Source organism: Erithacus rubecula, assembly GCF_903797595.1.
Source record: "Erithacus rubecula genome assembly, chromosome: 1".
In the NCBI taxonomy this organism is placed as follows: Eukaryota; Metazoa; Chordata; class Aves; order Passeriformes; family Muscicapidae; genus Erithacus; species Erithacus rubecula.
In genome coordinates this window covers 91,550,078-91,568,222 of record NC_136658.1, presented here as the reverse complement: position 1 = coordinate 91,568,222, position 18,145 = coordinate 91,550,078, and the positions used below count along the sequence as shown (strand labels likewise).

At 37.5% G+C, this 18,145-nt stretch overlaps 2 protein-coding genes across 5 annotated transcripts in view; one reads left to right on the top strand and one right to left on the bottom strand.

Moving 5' to 3' along the window:
• Positions 1 to 976, bottom strand: part of STS (steroid sulfatase) — a 112,292-nt gene extending 111,316 nt beyond the window's left edge. For 2 of the 4 annotated variants that reach the window (XM_079311634.1, XM_079311636.1), the window contains exon 1: positions 422 to 975. The gene's annotated coding sequence lies outside the window, so the exon portion shown is untranslated. Of the gene's footprint in view, positions 1 to 421 lie in introns of all 4 variants that reach the window. The other 2 variants (XM_079311637.1, XM_079311633.1) reach the window with 2 other exon arrangements.
• A 251-nt stretch (positions 977 to 1,227) lies between these two features.
• The window catches only part of PUDP (pseudouridine 5'-phosphatase), a 64,450-nt gene continuing 47,532 nt past the window's right edge, over positions 1,228 to 18,145 (top strand). Inside the window, exon 1 of the mRNA XM_079318248.1 lies at positions 1,228 to 1,428. Within this exon, the coding sequence (XP_079174374.1) occupies positions 1,353 to 1,428 (76 nt within the window). The 5' untranslated portion in view covers positions 1,228 to 1,352. The remainder of the gene's footprint in view (positions 1,429 to 18,145) is intronic.

Genomic DNA, 18,145 nt, shown 5'->3' with positions numbered 1-18,145 from the left:
TGCACACAATCCTTTTCCTAGCCTACACAGACAGGGCCTAAGCTTCATTATCATTACAGAATGAGACGAGGTAGAAAAGAGAAAACCAACCCAGAGCTCAAAAAAACTTTGTTTGAAAGTCAAGTTTTATTATTCAAAACGTACAAGTAAAGGCCAAGAATATTTTATTTGTCTTCTTATTTCGCGAACAGGAGAAGGTATGAGGAGTATTCTGTGTCTACACTTCACACAAATGTAAAGTGAGTGTACTTGCAAGAGATAGGTTTTGAGATGCTTAATGACATGAAATTAAATTTTAAATATAGCTATGTGACACCTACAGGTAAGGCTTTAAAAGCCCCCACTAATTTGCTAAAATGGTGAAGTGTTGCCAATTCAAATGAAGGCACTGTTAGGAAAAAAGAAGTGCTGCAAAGCCTACCTACAAATGAGACAGGGCTTCTCCTATGTGAAGCTTCAACTAACCAGTGCCCTCACACAGAATGCACAGCAGCACACATCTTCACACCAGTATGTCACCTTGGGAGCCTGACACAGCTCTTCTCATGTCTGCCTCTGCAACTGCTGCTTCAATGAGCTTGATGCCCAGTGAGAGTTACCTGCATGGAAAAATACAAAAGGGAAAACTTGAGATAAGTGCCCTCTTTCCCTCTCAAGTGCCCAGGAAAAATCAGATTATGTGTACATGCAGGAAGATTTTGCTTCAACTCAAGGACAGTCTTGTTTCTTGAACATCAGAACTTCTTGAATGTTTCAGAAGAAACACACAACACTCAAACCGGCCTTCAATTAACCATTCTTGCACTCAGCAACCCGTAAGAGAAGGATCTACTCCTTCCTAACATATTTCTTCTCACGTTACTTTACTCTTTTTTGTTTCAACTCCAGTCTGGTGTTAATATTACGCCTGTAAATCTAAACACAGACACGCAGAGAAGACACTGTGTAATGCATCAACTTGAGAGCAACTCTTCCATCTCCCACCAGCAGCACCAAACGGGATTTAGGTATCACAAAACAGATCAGGTTGGAAGGAACCACCGTGGGCCGTCTGGGGTCATCCCAGAACACAGAATTGTATGCAGATGGTTCTTGAGTATTTCCAGAGAGGGAGACTCCACAACCTCTCTGGGCAAGAAGCGCTATTCTGCTAGACGCCCCAAGAAGAGAAATGGACTTTGCTTCAAAAGCAGAACAAGACAGACCAAAAGCGCCGCTAGCCCAGCCCTCCCCAAGGTGCTGCTAAAACCGCCGCCCGTCCCGAGCGCCCCGCACTGCTCCCGGCCCGACCAGCCTCGCCCCTGCGGGCTCCATCAGCCCGGCTCCCGCTGCTCCGGCTGCTCTGCCTCGCCATGGCCTCCTCCTCCTCGGCGGCCGCGCTGCGGCCGGTCACTCACCTGATCTTTGACATGGACGGGCTCCTGCTGGGTGCGTAGCCTGAGCCCCTCTCTCCTCCCCGGCCGGGCCCCGCTGGGTGGGTTCCGCCGGCCGCCAGGCCCGGCCCGCCGGCCCGGACAGCGCGGGGCCGTAGCCGGCGGCGGGCAGCCCCTCTCCGTTCCCTTCCCTTTCCCTCCGCCTCCCGCGGCCTGAGCGGCCCAGGCTGTGGCTGCTCATTCACGGCCTCCTCGCTCCGGGCGAGCAGCCAGAACGCCCCGGGCGGCGCTGCTAAAACCAGAGTAAAGGGATTAAAGCAACAGGAAACGAATTAATGCCTTCCCCTCCTTCCGCTACTTGCTGCCTTTCGGGGGCAGATTTCGCCTTAAAGTAACAGACCCGTGGCTGAATGTGACGGGGCACTCGCTCTGGCGGGCGGGGGGCTGAGCGAGGTTGGGGTGGCAGTGGGGGAGCGGTGAGGGGCAGCGCCCGGGAGTAGCGGGTCTGGGACAGCAGGACAGCGCTGGCAGCGTTCAGAGCTACCGTCTCCACCGAAGAGCCTGATAGCCTTCTCTTAGTTTCGGCATCAGCAGACTTTCTGCTTTGCAGAGTTGTTCTAACCTGACACTTCCCCTGCTACAGCTCCATTGCGTTTTGAAGTTTGAATAGTTGCTGTAACTAGGACAGTGTTTAAGTCTGCTCTTAACTGTTCACGGAATCAGGACCCTCTGCTGAGGAATAATGGAACATTTTGCTATGTGACTTAATTTTTTAAATAGTCCATGTGAGTTATCACAGAGGAAACAGTTCTGGATGTAGGTGAACTCTTAAAAGGTGGTCTGGAGGTGTGTGCCTTCTTTCAACCTGAATTGTTTAGTTTCTGGGGACGCTGCTGTGAAGTCTGGTCAATTTCATTTCTGTGTTCCCAAGAAATGTGCACTTTTCCCTCCTTCAGGGCTATAGAAGGTGAAGGTGTTCCACACCTTTTAAAACAAAAATGGCTATGCTGTACAAAACAGTGATTTTGTTATTTTAGTTGCATTTTCAACTTCATCACTGGAGTCTCAAATAGCCCGGGGATACACACACGCACACACACACACACACACACATATGTGTGTGTGTGTAATCCTATAATCCAGAACCAGTTCTTTTAATTTCATCCTTATAAATTGCAGGAAGGCCTTTTTTAAGTTACTACTGCTCTCTGTCAGAAGCTGAAAATCTGCTTCACACAGACAATATTCATCTTAACAGAACCGTATTGGTAATGGTACATGTATATGATATCTTCTATTTTAAAAAGTTACATATAAAGTGTGTATTGTATTTCAGAAATCTTTCAGCTGCAAGGAATTAGACTGAAAATATTCTTCAAGTATCTTCCAGTACATGAGTAAAAGTGACACTATCTTGGTGATTTTCATAAGGTGCACTTCATTTCAGAGGACTTTAGTATGTTTCAGCTTCTGAATACTATGAAACCTTTAACATTTTTGGTGAGCCTGTTTTTTTCATGATGAACAGTGACCTTTGAGAGGCAAAAAGGCAGTCAGGAGACTGCTTGGACTTCCAAGATTTCTAAATGTTTCAAGAAATTTGGAATAATTTGGACAGGATGATAAAAGGCATACAGAAATTAGATTAATTCTGCCCAACCTATCTACTGTAAATCTTCTGAATGAGACAAATGGTTATGTTGATGTTAACCTGCATAAGAACCCCGTAATTTTTTCATGAAATCTTTAATGTGTCACATAGTGTTCACTGGAGATGATAAAATGAATAATATACATATTTCAAGAAGCTACAAAAATAGGCCCAAATTTGCTTCCTCTCAAAGAGCACAAACGGAAGTTTTGGTATTGAATATATATTATTACTAACTTTTTTAGGTGCCCCCATAGTTTGTTGCAATTTTTAGAATCTGAAGCTTCAAGTTTTGCGAAAATTTTTCCAAATGAAGAAGTGTCTGCAAATGTACATGAGTATTTTTAGATGTTTTCACCTGAAGCCTTCTGATTTTATAGAACAAGTGTAAATTGATCTATAAATGATGAGAATGAGCATTAAATTAATCTGATGTGCTGTGCCATGAATTTGCTTTCTGTGATTGACATACTTGTTTCTGATTAAAGAAGGTAGGATATCTTCTGATACAAAGATTTACAAAATCTTTGTCAGTGTAAAATCCTTAAATGAGGTTTGAGGTGTTAACAAGGTTCTCGACTTTGGAAACAATTCAAGTATTACCCTATAGAACCTGCATCCTATACTCTGCTGGCACAGCTTGGCTGCGTGAAAGTGCTAAGTTTATCAACTGATATTTTATCTCCCCCTTCCCTCTGTAACATAATTGATACTGATTAAGTTGTCCTTGAGTCACACCTTGATATATGTATCAGCTTACTTTCAGTGCCAAAGTTACTGCATCTGAACTGCCTGTGCAAATACTTCAACCCTTTAATTCAGAGTCCTTCTGTATAATTGTTCTTAAGGTTATCTAACACCAAATTTATCTGCATTTATAATCGATGCAATCTACCCTATTTTTTTATTACCTAATCTTTTCTCTGAGTTCTTGGATGAAATCTTAGGGGGTTTGCCTGTCATTCTAGTTGCAAGGAAGTTATCACTGCAAAGCAATGCGCTTATTTTGTAAGTGAAGTATGTGACAACACTTCCAAATACTTCATTTTTAATAGGCAAAATTAATTAAAGGACTTATTTTTTATAGGAAACTCCCACTGTAACAGAAAAACAGACATTGTGCTAATGTACAGCAGTTTTATCCCGCTTTGTTTTGCATAAAATAGTAAAATATCTCAGGTTAAAGGGACACATAATGTGAACGACTGAGACATGGACTCAGACCAGCAGGGAATCTGAATCATTTATTCAAAGAAACGAGCTGGCTTTATGCACTTTTCAAGGCACAGTATTTCCTTGCATGGTAATTCTCACTAGGTGACCTGTCCTGTGTTGCAACATCAGCAGCACACTCTGAATGTCCTTCTGTGGGGTGATCACGCGCTGTTCACCTGCCTGTCAGCTTGCAGGCTCCTCTCCTTAGGGCTCTGTGCATGGCATCTCCTGCCAAGGTCAGGTCAGCTCTCTGCTGCCATGTGCTTCTGCAGGCGAGTGCCACAGCCTGCAGCTCAGCTCCATCCCATCTCTGCCCAAAACACCAGGGTCATTGAGTCCAGCTGCTTGCAGGACTTCTGAAAACTAAGACTAAGAGCCTTGTTCAAATGCTCCTTGAACTCTGACAGCCTTGGTGCCATGATGACTGCTTGGGGGGAGCCTGTTCCAGTGACTGATCACCCTCTCATGCAGTTTCATTAATTAGCATAGTTGATTAGTGGTTCACTGTGTAGTAGAAACCAGAGGAAAAGAAAAAAACTGCATCTTATTTTTTGCTGTACTGCTGTACTTTCTCAAAAAACCCCAAAACAAACAACAAAATACCTGCAACAAACTCCCCCAGCACTGCAATTAAAGCATGACAATTCTTAAGTTAAATTTCTACTTGATTTACTACAGCAAATAATAACATTAAATGCTCAGAATAGGAGATTGCTTTTTCTTAAAATGTGGTTGTCTGTTGCTGCATAAGAATACTGTTTAAACCACTAGTATGTGGTGTAATTAAAAATATTAAACTTATAGAATTATTAAAATTATAAATTAATTATAAATAATAGTTAATAATAAATTAATAAAATAATATATATAATTATATATTAATGTACAATCAATAGAATATAATAAATTATAAAATATTAAACCTATAAAATTATTAAACTTATGCACTTATCCAGCACATAGTAAACAGTTAACAGATAATAATGACAAACAGCAACAGAAACTAGAGATGTTTGATACCTAAATAAATCCTGTTGTTATATTTGTACAGTTTGGATCCTGGCATTTTAGCATATTGTAAAAACATACAAAATCAATGCTAGAGATAGAGAAGGAAAAATGTATTTAACTTGTACAAAATATACAACTAGAGTAATGCCTCCCCACCCCCAGGATCTTATTAACTGTCTTATTAACTTTCTGCATACTTTTTTTTTTTTTTTTTTTTAAAGCTATGACAAGTGGTTTTGTTATATAATTGTAGCCAATAGCCACCATACTACCAAAACACAGATAGGATTGAATGTTGCATTTGTTGATCTGTGATTAAACTTACAGGGGGCTGAAAACATTTAAAATTCTCTACAAACTGCATGTATAATATTAACCTTTCCCAACTGACAAATGAACTTAGGAAAATGGCTGCAAAGATAAGATGTTAGCATTGTGCTTAAAGCTGAGCTAGAACTAAACTAACATGCAAAGAATATGACTGTTTATATAGGAAGTATAGGAAATTTAATCATGTATTTATTTTTAAATTCTTGCTAGGAGTAGGGATTATTTTATGTAAATTATTATCCTTGCCAATGCCCCTTATGAGATAAGTGAGTATGTTCAAGTATGAGAGATGGTTCCTAAAGCAGCTTAGTTTTACAAGATACCTTCACCCTAACTCAAAGTTATGTTGGATTGTACAGGCACAGGTATGCTTGTGACCATTTCTAGAGGGATGGAAAGTAGTTAAGGCAACTGGGATCAGAAGTTGCTGCTTTTATAGCTGCTGTCTCCTTTGTGTGAAGTCTGCTGTGTTTTGTGCAACTTCTAAAGCTCTCCTGCATGGTTGGCCAGACAGGTAATTTCTGGTCTATAATATAGAAGAAATTAGCTTGCAGTTAAATTCGTTGTAGTGTTGTGAGATTCACAAGAATTTCAACATGTTTTCTTTCTCCCCAGTGTTAGCTACTCATTGTCAAAAGGTCAGAAGTCAAAAATGTACTCTTACTTTCATTTTATTGCACAAGTTGCCTAGGAGATAGCTATTACACAAAAACTGATGAGAGTTCCATGCTGGAGTTTGCTTTTGTGCATGCTGTCTTTTATTTAAAGCAGCTTCCTGTTTCTTCTGCATCCAAGCAAGTAACACCAGTTCAATTAAGCATCATTCCCTCTAGATTGGTCTATGTTATGCCTTAAGTGCAGGAATTAATCTTCTTAGGCTACAACCTGGCAATCTTTGTAAGCCTATTTTCTGCTTCTGTGTAGTGGAAACTACTTTCTTGTCATTCTCACTTGCATCTGATTTTCCGAATGAAGAGGGAAGGGAAAATACTCTCTCGCCCCTGTGTTCAGTATTTGAAAGTTGTTGCAAAACAAAAGAGATTAAGGATATCATTAGATTAAAATACCCTATAGATGCTTCATGAGCAAATCTCAGGCATAAGTGAAACAGCTCTTCATAGAGAATTAACTAACCATAAATACAGTAAATACGATTTGTCATATGCTTGAATGCTAACGTTTTAATTTAACTGCAAGGAATATTTTGACAAGAACATAACAAATATACTAACCCAAAATCTGACTTCTGTTATTCCCTAGATTGATTTGCAGATTGCCCATCCACATGGTTGCTTGTTGTTTGTGGTTAGAATAATCCAGAGCTAAATTCAGCATTCAACAGGGTTTTTTTTTGAGGGTTTTGGTTTTGATTTCTGTGTTGGCTACCACATTTCAGAATGCCATGGGCAGCATTAACAATGATAATTTTTTCTTCTTGAGAAATTAACCGAGCAATGCTCTTAAGCTGAAAGACCCGTGACTTGATTTTAATATTGCACAGAAATTACACACAAATGTAATGTATTTTTGGTGGTTGTTTATTAGTTGCCCCAGACTCAAAGGATTTGGTTATAAAGAAAAAAAGAGAGAAATCACATTCAAAACAAGTTAATCTGAAAAGTTTTCCAGTTTCCCTTCTAATAATGTGGGTTTTATTTTGTTACTGTTACACATTTGCAATTGTAGAAAGAGCCTGTAGTAAGTGGAGAGGTGTGTTTTGAAAATGCTAGGAATGTAAGAGTTCTGTTTAGTGATTTTAGAGGCGCATACAGCAGTTTGACCATTTGTAAAAATTAGTCTCTTCCTATGCCTAAAAGCAGATTTTCAAATCTATTCGTAGATGATAAGGATTTGTTGCATACATAAACAGTTTTGTGTATAAAGTTGCAATTATTTTGCTTTGAATGTAAATAACAAAGTGTCATAAAAGGAACAGAATTTCACACAAAGAAAAGGTGCATTGAATTTTCTATTATAATAACACAATTTCTAGGTGCTGTATTCCAATTTTCTTCTTACCTGAGAAGAAAAACAGCATTAACAACTCTGGATTTATTATTCTACATAGTGGCAATAGTTACACTCTGTACCATCTTGGACCCAGCTCTACAGCTCTTGTTCTGAGTAGCTGTAATTCATTCATGTAGCCTTGTTGTGAGTTGGCTAATTGAGCTCTTGAGACTGGAATTTTTCAGAACATCTTAATTTGGGCAGGATGATTTCTGGTCTCTGAATTCTGCTGGTATATTTTCTCTGAGACACAGTCCTGCTCTCTAATACTGACATTTATACTTCTAATGGAGGAGGAGGAGGGATAATTGTTGTTATTTTTAACTTCTTTTCTTTTATATTGGCAGTAGACCTTAATGGAGTTGATAATTTTCACACTATGACCATTGCTCTTTTTAAGACCAGGAACTATGTTAACTAAAAATACAAAAGCAATTTAGCCAAATATCTTTTTTTTTTCAAATTTTATTGCATTCATTATGGACATCTCTGGCATGAAGTAGATACTGCTAATGATTTTTGCTGCTCCTATTATGTGTTTATGTACATCTTTGTATTGATACTAATTTTTTTTACAAGACTAGTGAGAATTATACAGCCAAGATAATTTTTTCTGGCTTACAGTGGTTCTCTCAGAGACTCCTGACCTTGACTTGTCCCTTTTTGCCCCCTGTACTTTGATAATAATGAGAAGAAAATAATTGTTCTGATCTAAGGTTTCTTGAGGTAGTTTTAACATTTATCAAGATTTTTTTTTTTGCTACCTAGGGGAAAACCATCCTGTATTTTCTATCTCTCTTTTTTGCTTCAATAAGTAGTGAAGAATGTATCTTTTGTGGTTTTTTTTTTTGGTTTTTTTTTTTTTTTTTTTTTTTTTTTTGGTGGCTGACAACGTTTTTCAGCTTCTTATTTTTTGGGGGGGGAATAATTTGTTTCTTGAAGGGCTGCATACCTGTTGGCAGTTCCAGTTGCTACTGGTATCCATGTATATTTTCTGTTCTTGTGCAGCTTTTAATAATTTTCTTATTCCTCTTATAATATCATATTCAGTAGTAGTTTGGCAGTGTATCTGATGCTGGAAAAACTTTTGTACTTTTCCAGACTCTTTTTATATATAATAGCTGGTTTCTTTTTAAAATGTGTTCTTACTTTTCTTCCTCCTTCCATTCTCCCTTAGAGATATATGACATATTTTTGTAAAAGTCATCAAATAAGTGCTAATAGACTGTGTCTCATGAAACAAGTTTATTTCTAGTTCTTGAATGATTTCTTTTGGGCACTGTGGGCAGAGATAGGATAGAACTGAGTCACAGGCTGTGGTGCACGCCTGCAGAAGCACATGGCAGCACAGAGAAGTGCATGGCAGATCAGAGAGGTTTGTCTCCACCTGACCTTGGGGACAGGAGGTGCCCAAGCTGACAGACAGGTGAACAGTGCGTGATCACCCCACAGAAGGACATTCAGAAAAGTGTGCTGCTGATGTTGCAACACAAGATAGGTCACCTAGTGAGAATTACCATGCAAGGAAATACTGTGCCTTGAAAAGTGTTATAAAATGAGCTCATTTATTTGAATAAATGATTCAGATTCCCTGCTGGTCTGAGTCCATGCCTCAGTTGTTACAGGACACCACTTGTGGGTTAGCACTCCAAACACTGCTTTTTTCTCTGCTGTTCATTTTTGAATTGCCTCTGCCTGTGTGTGGTTCTTTTGGATAAGCTTCACATGCAGTTCTGTCTCAAGGTAAGGCGAGGCATTTGAGAGGAAAGCCCACTTTATTATTTATCATTGCAGTCTTTCTGTCTAACATCTGTGTGAATTTACTCATGACCTCTGTGATTATATAATATGGAGAGTGTTACAGTGTCTCATTGTTGCAGCTCATTAATGCCTGCTCTCTGACCTGCTGCGATAGGGCCCCGTGTCACCTTTGCTCCCCAGAGGACGGGCTCGTGCTGGGCCTCTGCAGCAGCCCTGCGCTCACACGTGCTGCACTCCCTGGGTTTGCTGCCAAGCCCTGGGCTTGGATTCTCTGCTCTGCATAAATATGACTTCACTCAGGTTCTCTTTCACAGTGCCACCGTGCACAAGAAATAGCCTGTTTATGTCAGGACATCTTTTGGGATGTTGTGTCTTCAGCATTATGTTCTGCTTTAATTGCTCAATTTGTGTGTAATGTAAACTGACACAGAGTACGTATTCAAACTAATAGAATGTACCTTTATTTGATTACTGACCAGTAGTAAGTGGGATTCTAATTTTTGGATTGGTATGTTTTGAGAGTTTGACACTGGTACTGTCATTTGGGAACATTTCTGAGCAACAGGAAATGAAGAATGAAGTGAATGACAATGTGTGTTTAATGAAAAAAATTAGGATTATAGTGTATCAGGTTTGAAGTACAAGAAATCAATGGTTTAAGGTGGAGCATGAGTATACTGAGACATATTTCATTTGAATAAATTTTTCTATAGTAAAGATATTTTTCTTTCTTTTTTTTGTAATTCACATACATAAACATCCTTTGATCTCTCTGTCCAGGGCAAAAGAGTATACTTATGCATGCCTGTAAAGTGGCATAACCTTGGATAGAGTCAGCATTCTGCTGCAGGATCATTATTACAAAAAATTACACCATGTGAAATGGTGGATCTTTTCATGCTAGGACTAAGTCTTCTCTATGGCATTATATTATTACTGGACTAACAAAATGTTCTCTGCTTTATGGCTCAGGGGAGATGGAGCCATAAAGAGCTTATCACAATGTAATAAATTTCTAGTCTTTAAAAATTAAAAACAGTGTTTCATGGGGAACATGTCTCAGGAAAATTAAAGTATTTGGACCACCAAGGTATTGTGTATATATCTAATTGCTATTCTGCTGCCTAATAACTTGCACTGTTATTATTGTTGTAGATCATATTTTATTATATTTATCCTTCCACCATTTTTAATTTAAATGTTCTCATTTTTCATTAATGAAGGCATCTAGGAATAAAGAGCAAAAAGTAGTGTTGCTGTTCTGGTTTTGTGTGTTCTAAAATGTCAAATGTTTTATGTGTCAGTTAATTGCAAATTGTAGAGTATTTAATTTCTTATACTGTTTATTTTTTTATACTGTTTGACTTGGAGTTGATTTGACATAGTTTACTGTTTGTCATGGCTTTGCCTTTTGAAAAGGGAAGTGAACTCTTCCCCTTAAGTCTCTTGCAACTTGTTATAAAGAGCAGGTAATAAGTATGTGAATTCAACAGTAACAAGATAAAATTCTAGGTTATTAGATTTAAAAAAAGTTTTGCATCTTTATACCTATTTTCATTAAGTGCCAGTTGTACTGTTTTTAAAATAATAATTTCTAAAAATAATTTTATCTTAGGGATTAAAAAAAAAGCTTCAGTTTTACTTGCTAAATGTATTCAAAGTTTTAAAGAACTTTTGATGTATGATTTAGCTGCCTATTGCATGAATTTTCATGCCTTTAGAAACATCTGCATCTTTCAATACCCTGACGTTGTACAGCTGCAAAATTTCTGGGTAGCTGTGACCTGTCACACACAACGTCCCCTGCCCAGGCTGGCCCCTGACCAGAGGAGAGCTTTCTGCAGTCTGCTGTGGCAGCACCACTCCTGTCCAGACCATTCCTCTCCTGGGGAAAGCAGGGTGACAGTCTGCACATACATTGGGACAAGACTTGAAATAACATATGACATGAGTGTTTCAGGGTCCTAGGGGGCACAAATAGCCTGTGATTTCCAAAGCCAATCCCAAGGTGCAACTGCACTCACTAATGGCATCATTAACAGTGTCTAAGATTTTATACTTACATGTGTATGCAAATATACTTTATATGGCAGTTTTTATCTGGCATCTTGGTGTCCCAGGAAATGTCTTAGCATTGCTTACTTCTTGGGAGGTGTCATAGCATTAGAATATTTTTTAAATTTATGTTTATTGTTAAGATTTTTCTAATATTGCTCTAAATTCTGCAGTTATCAGATATGGATAAACAGATATCATTCCTTGGATATTTTATGTTAATATTGCTTTTGTCTCAAATACTTTTCATAAATAGAAGGTCTTTGAAATGTTGATAATAGTGTTAAGCTTTCTGTGTTGTTAATTCATTTTTTGTTCTAGGTATCTGTTTCTTTCACACACTTTAGAACTTTTAAAATAATATTCCTTATGTTTGGAAATCTTCTGGTGCTGTACAAAGACCTACAATTCCTGTATAAAGCTTTGGAGATACATGGGATGTCTTTTCTTTTGTGTATATGTATACAAAGGAGAGGATGCTTTCAGTTTAAAGAACTATTAAGATAATGAGCAACCCTTCAGTAACTCTGAAGTTGTCAGAGAAAAATGCCCTGAATATATGCCAATAATTTCTTGAAGAAGTCTGTTAGCATAATGGAGAGCTAACAGTAAAACTAGATTATAGGGCTTATGTTTAATAAAGTAGGCCTTGTTTTTCCCTGCTTAAAACTCCTGGCCTTAAGAGTTGGCATTTCAAAATGTGTAGCTGGTACCTGTCTGCATTATTCTGGTTAAAGTGCTCTCAGTATAAATCCTCATGTTTCCCCTGCCTCTCCCATAGGTAATAATACAAGATGTTAAATTGTATGTTAACATGGTTTTTCTCTCCTCATTCCCCTGGTTGATAGAGAAGTGGCTCTACATTCTAACTTAGAAGTTTCCATTAAGAGGGGCAAAAGAAAAACAATATCTTCAATTTATCACAAATCTGTAGAGGTTATTCCTATCCTAATTCATTCCCTTTTCTAATACTGTAGATCAACATCAAATAGATTCATGGTTTCTTTTTCTGCCTTCTGTAATAATTGCAGCTTTCAGGGACTAAGTAAGTATTCCTGTTTGACCCAGATGTTTCTGTATTTGTATGTAACAAAAAGAAGGCATGGGTACTTACTTTCCCCTGGGTACTTTTCAGTAGATATTTAGTTTGCCTTTCTCTTCGTATTATCTTACTTACTGAAATTGTGAGCTTCAGTTCTTTGCTTTACATTCTAATTGTATGTATGAGAAACTACACTGATAGTCTAACATTCCTAAGTATAGCTTAGGAGACTTACAATATGAAAAATACTTTCATTACCATTTATTCTTTCAGAACTGGATCCTATGTGTACCTTTCTTCTCTCATCCTCTTTGTTTAAAGTGTTATGTTGGGGATTAAAAACCGGCGTGCTTTAGAATAACAAAAATCAAACCTCTGAAAGTTTAGGTTCATCTGAGATTTGATCTGATTTTCTTAGAAATTATTCTCCCTACCATCTTGAAATTCTCATTTTATCTGAGTCATTTTAACTTGGCAGCTGATTTGATAGTGCATATCAATAACTTTTCCCAAACCCTATGTTCTTTATGCCATTCTTTTTCTTAGAGGGGAGCATCATATAAATGCATAATTCAAAAAGATTGTATTTATGACTGGTTGCAAGGTGCCAATACCTAGGTGGTATAGGATATCAAAGGTGTGATATGAAATACCTTACAGATTCTGCACTTTCCATGGGTAGAAGTCAAGGGATTGGTTAGGATATCCTACAGTTCTGTTTAAATAACAGTAGTACTCCCTTCCTTCAGGCTATAAAAATGGTATTGATAATGTAGGCCAGCAACGTAAATCATATATTCAACAAAATAATTTATAATTATCTTTGATAACAGCTGTTGTTGTAACTGTACTTAATGGCAGTCTAATTTTGGAAAATGTATTATTCACTTTATAATTGTCTATAGTGGAGCCTTGGAAACAATTTCAGATGACCAAGAAAATTATTTTTTCACAGAATAAGGATGATGATGCAATTTAATGGCTTTAGTGCTGACAGTGAGATGCTTTCTATTGTCAGTTCAAGTGCTACTTAAGCTGCTCTGTGAGTCCAGCCTAGGGAGTTAAATTCTTGAAAGACATTCTACATTTTCTATAATTAATAATTAGAGTAGAGAGCCAAGAAGAAATTTCTCCTGAAGAAAACAGCTTTAATTTTTTTTGTGTAATTTCAATTTTATTTGTTAGTGGCAAAATTTTCAAGTTGTATAGGAGACAAGTTCATAACAGAAATTATGGGAAGCTGAAAGCCCTGTAGCAATACCACCATGATCTATGTCAACCTAAGACAAGGAGAAAAATCTCCAATCTCTTATGACAAGGTCAATGACTAAAGCAGCCCTTTGTATTAGAGAGCGAAGACAGTAGCCATAGTCGGTAGTGTCTCATTCTCTTTTCTGATTGCAATGTTCTATGCAATTGGATTCTTTTATTAATAGTTAGATTTTCTCTTAAGAAAATAGGAGAAAAAAAGTATTTCTGCTTGTTGATGGATTATCAGGTTTGCATTCTTGTGCAAAGTTTTTAATTTCTTTGAAAACTACTGAGGTTATTAGAAGTTGTGTGTGCACCTCTTGCAGAAAAGAAAGGTCTTTGGTTGACCAGCTGTTTTATTATTACTCAACTTTTACACCTCATAGTTATTTTTTCCTTACATTTAGGAAATATGTAAGTAGCCTTGTGTAACTGGTTATGCAGCTCTAACTATATGCCTAGCATGTGTTCTAACAGTTTAAAAGCATAATGGGTCAAAAAGTATAGGACTTTGTATCTAAAAATCTTTAAGTTCAGTGGCTCGGTTGAATGTATTCAGCAAATAAATTAGACACATTTGTTTTTCCTGATTGTAGGAGAAAGGCTGCTAGATTTTTTTCCCCTTCTTTAGTTTTTAGATAGAGTGAAGGAAGTTTAGGCTATTTTTGTAAATAAAGTAAAAAATCTCTTTTGTCTGCTTATTAAGCATAAAATTTCCCAGTCTGTCTTTTGCAAGCACTGCTACAGTAAAACTAAGTGCACCCCAGCGCAGTAACTCCTGTGTCAGGCTTATTAAATTTCAGCCACCAGAGAGTGAAGCTTTTTGTGTCTCAAGATGTAAACCTTGACCTCAGCTTGCAGAACTGAGGCAGAAGTGAAGAGAGATTGAGGGAAAGTGGAATGACTTCTAGTTCAGTTCTCAGTATCTCTTTTTATTTTTATCACATTACTCATATGGAAGAATGAAATGATGGACTGAAATTTTTTGTACTCTTTGAGTCTCTGAACACATTTTTTTTATTTCATTTAGTAGGATACACAGCAGTGTTGCCTGTAACTCTAAGCTATCACACTCAAAACAGTCATAACATAGTATTTTCATTATGCCCAGAACCACTCCAGCAAAAGTAGATTGAGCCTCTCCCCTTTGAGATAGCTAAAATGATAACCCTAACAGCTACTGTAAAAGAGTCTTCTTCCAGCTTTCTATTTCTCCTGTCATCCTCATGTGATTGGGTTCACTGACAAGTTAGTGAGATTCTCTCTGAACCTTTTAGTAATTACAGTATTTTTTTCAGGATTGTAGTGTGAATAAGTTTAATGTCTTCTTATAAAAGATCTCTGATACTGTTTTATTATTTCCCCCGTTTTAAACAAGAGATAGTAGTATTTAGGTTAAATGGATTTTGATGTTTGAAGACCCTATGCTACTTTATAGTTGTCATAATGTGCTAAAATAATACAAGATCAGTGTGACTCAAGCATGGGAGTTAAGATTTTCTTGATCATCTCCTCTTTGCCAAGAAAGTGACACTCTTAGAAAAGCTTTAAAAGTGAAAATATTTTACTTGAAAATGGGCACTGAATCCAATACTTCAGCCTTTAGGTACCTGACATGTGCCAAACTTTAAAGTGTTGTCTGTGTCACTTCTACTACAATAAAATAATTGTGTGCAGTTGTTAAGATCTGATTATTGAGAGATGCCTCTATTCGAATTAAGGTGCAAGCAGGATCATATGCCAAAATCAATAGTATGGATTTTATTTTAACAGTAAATTCTGAGGTGGAAACATAAAAAGAGAGGAGGGAGAGACAGACAGACCAACAGACAGATTAAGCAGAATATAGTCACCACCCAGCATCCCATTGGTCCTTCTTCACCCTGGGCTTCTTGCTGGTGATGGTCCTGAGGTTGCTGAAAAATTTTCACTGTTTATACATTTTAGAAAACAAAGGAATTTATGCTCATTGGCTACATAGTTCTCTTATTCTATTGGTTAAATGATTCCTTCACTTCTAACACTAGTTAATTCCATGCTCAGTCTTTCTGGGTTTTGAGTCAGTGGGTTTCTTGAGTCAGTGGGTGCTGATCTCCCCCTGCCAGATCTAATCTGAGCTGATTTTAGCAGTGTTGCTCAGTTGGTTTTCCTTGTTCATTATCAGTGATATATTCTTCTCCCCCAGCTTTTTTTACCTCCCTCTAGTGTGAGATAACACTCAGACAATAGTACCACCTTTATCTTTCCTCAAGTTCCCATCAGGTGGCTTAATTTATGGTTCAAGTTCCATGAATCAATACAGGTATATTTGGAGGAGACACCTTCAGTGGTTGCAGATGAGGAATTACATCTTTACCCAGTTTGCCATGATGGGCAAAGACCTTCAGTGGTAACAGTGTTTGAGGCAGGCCACCATAATTTTTAAGTCCTTACAGCAACATAGAGGTTGGCAAGGTTTTTTAAAGATGAATGTCCCTGGGGTGAAGAATGACAGAGTTGCTTGAGTCTTGGCTGAATATCTGGCCCAACCAGGGGTAGCACACCAGACTCTTAAGAAGGTACAATTGACTATTCTGCTGACTTTGATATCACAATAATCCATCTGGTTTCTTCTGCCTTGTGTGGGTGTGGTTTTATACAAGTGGCTTGGAACATCTCATTTCAAGAAAACTTTTTAAACCTTGTTTTGCATTCCTTGGGGCAGTGAACTGCTGCTCTGTTATCAGCAACATCTCAAGAAAAGGAGGTCCCCCCTTGGTGAAAGGCTGACTTCCTTGTGAATATGCTGTAAACTCATAGGGTGTTCAGAGCTGGTAATTGCTCCTCTGGTTGACAACATTGTATAAATTTCCGTGGTATATTAGTTCATATACTCATGTACTAATCACAGTGTAACTGTTGCCTGAGTTGAGTATCTCCATACACATGGTAAGAAGCTGTGTCTCTGTAAACTGTAGATTTCCACCCAACAAACAGGGTTTTGTAGGCACCATATCAACTGCTGTTTGCATAGTTCTGTCTTCAATGGCTAAGAGCCTAAGAAAGCATATCAGACAGTTTCTATGAATCAATAGATTTTCTATTTTTAAACTAATGAGATACTGTCATATAGATGATGCTTAATAAGTACAGTTTTAGAATGTTTTGTATAAAGTTATAAATATTGCCTTTATATTTCAAAGTTCAATTTCCTCATGCTCTGGAATTGAAATGCAGACTTTTCTTTTTGTTTTCATGTGCTGTTTTGCATCAGTGCCAGAGTGTTTGTTTACAGCTCCACATCAGAGGAGTTAGCATGCTTTATTAGTGAACTGTTTCTTTCACTTTACTGTGGCATTAAAAAAGGATAAGGTGTATGTATGAAAACCAGATAGTATTAAGATATGTCTGCTCTATTAATGTAAACTAAAAGTCTTTTGTATTTGTTTAGAAACTTCTTCCTCTTCCCATGAAAGTACCATTTTTCTTTGCACATAAAATGAGAAATTGGCTTCCTCTGTAGCTGCCATTGAAGAATTCTCCCAGTAATATAAACCCAGAGGGGCAAATACTCATTTGGGAACGGTTTCATGCAGCTGCTATTGTTTGAGAATCAAATTTACTTCCTTTTTAAACCTGTTAGCAATAACTTGAATTCTTGGTAGTATCTCTCAGAGAAGGGCAAACAGACTGACAGCACTGAATTAGCTAGTAGCAGCGTGTTTCTCTGGACTTAGTAAAGTAATCACAATGTAACATGTTCTCGTCTACCTTGGAGTGTACTTACATTAATATTCAAGTACAAGAGAAAATAAGAAGTAGGTTTGCAAAAATTAAAGCTCCAGAGTAGACTTATACCTGCTCGTTACTAAAATGAATAATGTATCTTTTCAGTGAGTTTTTCTAAGTGCTAATCAAAAATATAATGATTTACAAGTCATTACTCAATTACAAATTACTCAATTGGAAGCAGTAATTTTAATTTTCAGCTATTATAATATTTTTTCTTTATCTTTGGAAGTTATGGTTTATCAATCATGCAAATTAGTTTAATAAATAACTTGCTCTTTATAACTAGCTTATGATTTTGAAGTAGCCATTATTTGGTGCTTGATGTTTATTTTAATAGATACTTCACCTTCTTTTAACTTCCAGAGAACAATAAGATTAATTTAAGTGATAGTGGTTATGAGAGTGGAAAGGTACAGGCAGCTGCATTTCCCTTGGTTTTGTGGTCCAGACTGCCTTTGGGTTCAGTTTTCCAGCTTGGGTGCATCAGCTTTGACATTTAGGCTCAAGTATCTCATTTGAGCACATGAAAACAGCGCTTATTTCCTCCTGTGGCAGTGAACTGGGTATGTCTAAAGTGATAAATTTAGATTGCATTTTTCTTCCTAAACGAGTTCGTGGAAGGAATGGGGGAATACTGCAGTAAAGAATTGAACATTCCTTTTCCTTGTGTACTTT